The sequence below is a fragment of the Cynara cardunculus genome (assembly GCF_001531365.2).
Source record: "Cynara cardunculus var. scolymus isolate 2C chromosome LG 12, CcrdV1, whole genome shotgun sequence".
NCBI lineage: Eukaryota > Viridiplantae > Streptophyta > Magnoliopsida > Asterales > Asteraceae > Cynara > Cynara cardunculus.
The window spans coordinates 28,968,083-28,973,653 of NC_037539.1; the positions used below are offsets into that span (position 1 = coordinate 28,968,083).

General features: G+C 35.5%; 1 protein-coding gene across 1 annotated transcript; it reads right to left on the reverse strand.

The window, feature by feature from the left end:
• Positions 1-619: 619 nt before the first annotated feature.
• Positions 620-1,599, reverse strand: LOC112522774 (ethylene-responsive transcription factor 4-like). The gene has a single exon (XM_025132081.1). It carries the CDS (start codon positions 1,577-1,579, stop codon positions 884-886), a length of 696 nt encoding a protein of 231 aa, XP_024987849.1. The 5' UTR covers positions 1,580-1,599; the 3' UTR covers positions 620-883.
• Positions 1,600-5,571: the final 3,972 nt, after the last annotated feature.

A 5,571-nucleotide genomic window follows, 5' to 3' on the forward strand; every position in this document is an offset into this window, starting at 1 on the left:
GGGGCGAGGAAAAGATGGGTCTCTCTTTCTTCCGAGGTATTTGGTTGTCCGGTTCTTCCTATGGACTAAGGAATCAGACAAGATGAACAACAGGCTCAAGCACCAAATTAGGGATATGAGGGGTGATGCTATATTGTTATTGTACATACATATCTATCAATTTACAAAACAAATAATTTTATAATTTTATATGTAATGGTATGCCGACAATTGCTAATCGGACATATTGCTTGTTTCTTAGTTGATGGATTTTGACATGTACTTGATGACAAATTTGTAAATTATATTGAATTATAAAATAAATATCATTTTATAAATCCCATGAAAGGAAAAAATATTCCGTAACTTTATGCCTTCCATATCCTAAAAATGGGAGTAATTCTATTCGGTCAAAAAATAGGAGTAAAAAAAGTCAAAAATGGGGGGTTACATCTAAACCAATAAAGGGCTTTTTGGTCTTTCCACTTTCATCATATGGTCGAAGACAAACAAAAAACGCAGCCGTAAGTGGGTGACAATCACATACGTGTCGATCATGCCGACACCAACAAACTTAAATCTCTTGTACGGAATGGACCACCACCCATCCGGCGGCGTTAACGCCGAGAAACTCAACATGTTCATACAACAAAACATATATTGCCGGAAATGTAATCGGAAATTCCATCGCACAAAAATTACATATTATCGCAACCGTTTACCGAACAACAAATTCGAGAAACTACCCTGCAGAGTTTCTCTACATGTTGCAAAAAAGGGGGGATCGGATTTTGTATTTACTGCCGACGGTTAACGGTGATTGATCGGAGATACATGATCGCACCGGTAAACGAGGTTGCCGTATTCCTACTCGATTTAGCAAAAAACGTAATAGTACTAATTACTATTTCGAATTTACGATTTGATGATTAAGATCAATATCAAGACCTTCCGCCGGCGGCGGAAAGTTGAGGTCGATTGCTATGCGTCGCGGTGGCGGCGACGGCTTCAAGTTAACCACCGTTGATGAATTAGAGTCGTCGCTTTTTGAAGCACTGGAAGACTGCCGGAAAATCACGGGCGATCGGTCGCAATTGGTGATGTGAATCCCGTCGAAGTAAACCATCTGGTTCGCCGGAGGAGAATAAAATCCGGCACCGGGGACCTTAGAAAAACGATGTTGATTCTGGTGATGGTAAGGAAAATGGACGACGAAAGGAGGAGGGACGCTGTACGAAAGGTTGAGATCCAAAAGTGGAACCACCGGTTCCGGGTGACTCGGTGACTCGACCGTACTGGTCTGACTCGGACTCCGTTGAACCTTGAACAAACCAACATCCTCATGTGTCGGAAAATTAGTCTTGGCTTTGGCACCACGAAACTCACGCGCCGCCGCGTCGTAAGCCCTGGCAGCCTCCTCCGCCGTATCGAAAGTTCCCAACCAGACACGGCTTTTCTTGCCTGGATCACGGATCTCGGCGGCGTACCTCCCCCACGGCCTCTTCCGAACTCCTCTAAAATGCGGCTCTTTCAAACTCACACCACCAACGCCGGTTGTGTTAGGTTTTCCGGCACCGGCGGATCTTTCTTTGGGTGCCATGAATGAAAAATAAAAGAAATTTACGAATGGCGGAGGAGGTTTGGGGAAAAAGGAAGAGAACGAGGGGGTGATTTTATAGGGAGAGAGAATGGAAATGGTCAACGATGGGTTTGACTAAAAGGTGGGCGGCAGCGTGTGGGGCCACGTGTCGAGCATGAGAATGGTGGAGTATTTTATTAAATAAATACGGCGGTATTAATTAATTCATATACGAGGATTATACGACATTATTATTATTATCATTATCCAAACGGCTAAGATTCCCACGCGCTTACTATTTTCTGGTACCTACCTACCTAAAGTGGTATCACAATAATTTACCATAAAATCTTAGTGAAATTTATTTATTATACAAAAACATTTTCTTCTTCTTTTTAATGATCACGGACTAAAATGGTTTGAAATTAATCTACCTTCGTAAAAACGGATATCAATGAAGTTTTGTCTTACATGAAGTTCTAAATTTACTTTTAAATATTAATTTATTTGGATAAATTGTTGTTTGATTTTTGTCTTGAATAAATAGTCTGAACAACAAAAATTTTAATTTTAATTTTATGTCTATATAAATATTAAATAAAAATAATTGTTTGATAAACATTTAAAATAACCCAAAAAAATTTAAAATAATATGAATTCAACAAATCCAAAACACAATACTTAATAATTAAAAAAATAAAGTTCAATTGTTTAGTTACAATTTTTTTTAATTTGTTGAATGTTGGTAGAGTATTTATTTTTTAATGAAATGTTTGATTAGAAATTGTAGGAAAATGGTAACTTTCGAAAAAGTTCTAACTTAATACATTAAGATATGATGTGTAACTTAACATGTTAAATCAATCTCTTATGTTGCGTTTAGTTTGCGGCAATAAAATGGAATTGGAGGGATTTTGATTTGAAATTCATTCCAATGATGTGTTTGGCTGTAGGATTTTTAGGATTTAAAATCCAGGGATTCATTTAAAATCCTGTGACTAATGGATTTGAGAATAAATACATGGTTTTTTAAATCCATTCCCATCTGATTTGTTTTCCCTAACTTGAAATTTCATCGTTCACCATCTCCATTTTCTCCTCCATCATCGTCTCCATCTCTTTCTCCCACGGTGTGTCTCTTTTCTTCAATTCTTCTCCTCCATCGTTGTCTCCATCTCTTTGCTGTTTTGTGGTTCCTGGTTTTGCTGATTTTTTTTTGCAGAATACATGTAGAAACTTGTATCTAACTATATTACAGGTTTAATTTGTATGCTAATAGAAAAACCTACTTACATTACTTGTTTTCTTCAGACTAATGTTTCTTGCTTTATTGAATTTTCAAGTTCAATTAATGGTAACAACCAAGGGTTCAAGTGCTGAAATTGTACCCTTTTTGAAAACTTGGGTTAATTTGCCTATGGCAATTGGGTTTATGTCATTGTATACCAAATTGTCAAATGTGTTATAAAAAAGGCTCTTTTCTATACTGTAATCCTTCCATTTATAGCATTTATTGGGACTTTTGGGTTTGTTTTTTATCCTCTTAGCAATTACTTCCACCCAACAGCACTTGCTGATAAGCTACTTGAGTTCTTGGGGACAAGGTTTTGGGGCATTTTTTGGGACTAATACTTCTTTCAGTTCTGTTTTGGGGCATTTATAACATTTTTTGGGACTAATGCTTCTTTCAGTCTGTTTCGGGGGGTTTTAGACCTTAAATTTGAGTCTTTTCTTGATTTAGTTCTTGAAATTGATTAAAATTTGGTGTTTTAGACCTTAATTTTGCTCTTTTTGTTGATATAATCTGATAACAAGAAATGAGTGTCTTTTGTTTGCACTGAGCAATTATACAAAAAAAGGGGATCGTAGATATGAAGCTCTTTTTGTTGATATAATCTGTAGTCAAAAGGATGAAGCTCCACCATTGATTTCTATATATGCTAGAATGAGATAGAATATATTTTGTTCACAGTTGTTTAAATTCTTAACAACTTTTCTCTTGCTTGTAAGCTATTCCATCTATTGTTTCATGTCCAACTTGTGAACCCAAGCCCAAACCCTATATATCTAACTAATCTGCCCTCATTTTTATAAATCATCTTTCTAAATATCACATTCTAGCTTGTTTGGTTGTTAAGAGAATCATTGTTCTGAATCAGTTTAATTTAATTATATGTTTAACAATTTGAGTAATTGGACAGGAAATGGACCGACTTAGTTTAACAAGACGTTTACATAGGCAAATGAGACAAGAGTCATTGGAATGGTTTAACATAGTTGTCCATGTTGTTCTATTTTGTGTTGCGTAGCTTTGGATATTATGGTTAAATGACAAAGGGATAAACAACAAATTGGATACTCTTCTTCAAATATGGATCGATCCTCAATAATGCATAGGTATATTTATGAGAGTGACACTATGTCTGTATCGCAAATTAGGATGACTCGAACATGTTTCAAAAAGTTATGTGACATGGTTGAAACATACGGAGGGTTAAGAACAACTAGGTTTATGAATATTGAAGAACAAGTTGCCATGTTTCTTCATATTATTGCTCACAATGTTAAGAATCGGGTTATGATATGCCATTTTCATCATTCGGGAGAAACAATTAGTAGAGTTGCTCGATTTTGCAATGCCATAATAAGGTTACCCACGATTGCTTAAGAAACCTGAACTTGTACCTGATAACTCTACTGATCAAAGATGGAAATGGTTTAAGGTATTGCCACTTCTTTTTAAAATTTACTCATTTGTAAATAAGTCTAATTATTATGAAAATATAATGATCTTTTTTTCTTGGTTCTAGATTGTCTAGGAGCTTTAGATGGAACCTACATAAAATGTTTAGTTACAAAAGAAGACAAACCTAGATATAGAACAAGAAAAAATGATATTGTGACAAACGTGCTAGATGTGTGCTCACAAGATATGCAATTTATATATGTGTCACCAGGATGGGAGGGGTCGGCTGCTGGTGGTCGAATGCTTCGAGATCCTCTTCTTAGGCATCATGGATTAAAAGTTTCAAGACCAAGTATAGTTTTTGAAAGTGTACTATATATTAACAAGTATAAGTTTTGATGGTTTATTAACTTAATTTATTATTAGGTTATTACTTGGTTGATGCTGGATACACAAATTGAGAGGGTTTGTTAGCTCCTTATAGGGGTCAAAGATATCATTTAAATGATTGGCGTGATGGACACCAACCAACCACTGCCAAAGAATTTTTGTTAATATGAAGCATTCATCTGGCGAGAAATGTTATTGAACGATGTTTCGGTATGTTAAAGGCAAGGTGGGGAATCTTAAGAGAGAATTCGTATTATCCTATTGATTTAAAAGTCAGGATCATCATGACATGTTGTTCCACAATTTTATAATGCAAGAAATGCCAGTAAATCCACTTGACAATGAAGGTGAAGTGGATGAGGGAACCGGAGACCTTGGAGTCGAAGATGGGGATAATATAAATGTTGTTGGTACTTCAAATGAGTGGACTACATTTAGAGATAATTTAGCACAATCTATGTTTGTTTCTTGGAATGCTACCAATTAGTATGTATGATTCAAAAATTTACTTAACTCATACTTCTAATGTTTGTTTAAATCTAATGTTTGTTTATAATAGAAATTATGGAGTTTGGACATGGATAATTAAATGTTGTTATACTTCAAATGATTCATTTATGTTTATAGGTATGACGAGTCAAATTAGAAATTATCGAGTATGGACAAATATTGAAGAAATAAAACTTGTTGAAGCTTTACCATGGTGAATACGTAAGCATTGAAAGCCGATAATGACTTTAAATCGGGTTATTTAACATATCTTGAACAAGCAATAAAAGAATCTTTGCCGGGCTCAGGGATTTTAGGGAAACCACACATTGAATCAAAGTTAAAAATAATGAAGAAAGATTGGACTGTTGTGCATGACATGGTAAGTGGTTCATATACTAGCGGCTTCAGATACGATAGTGTAAAGCATTGTGTGGTTGCTGAAGAC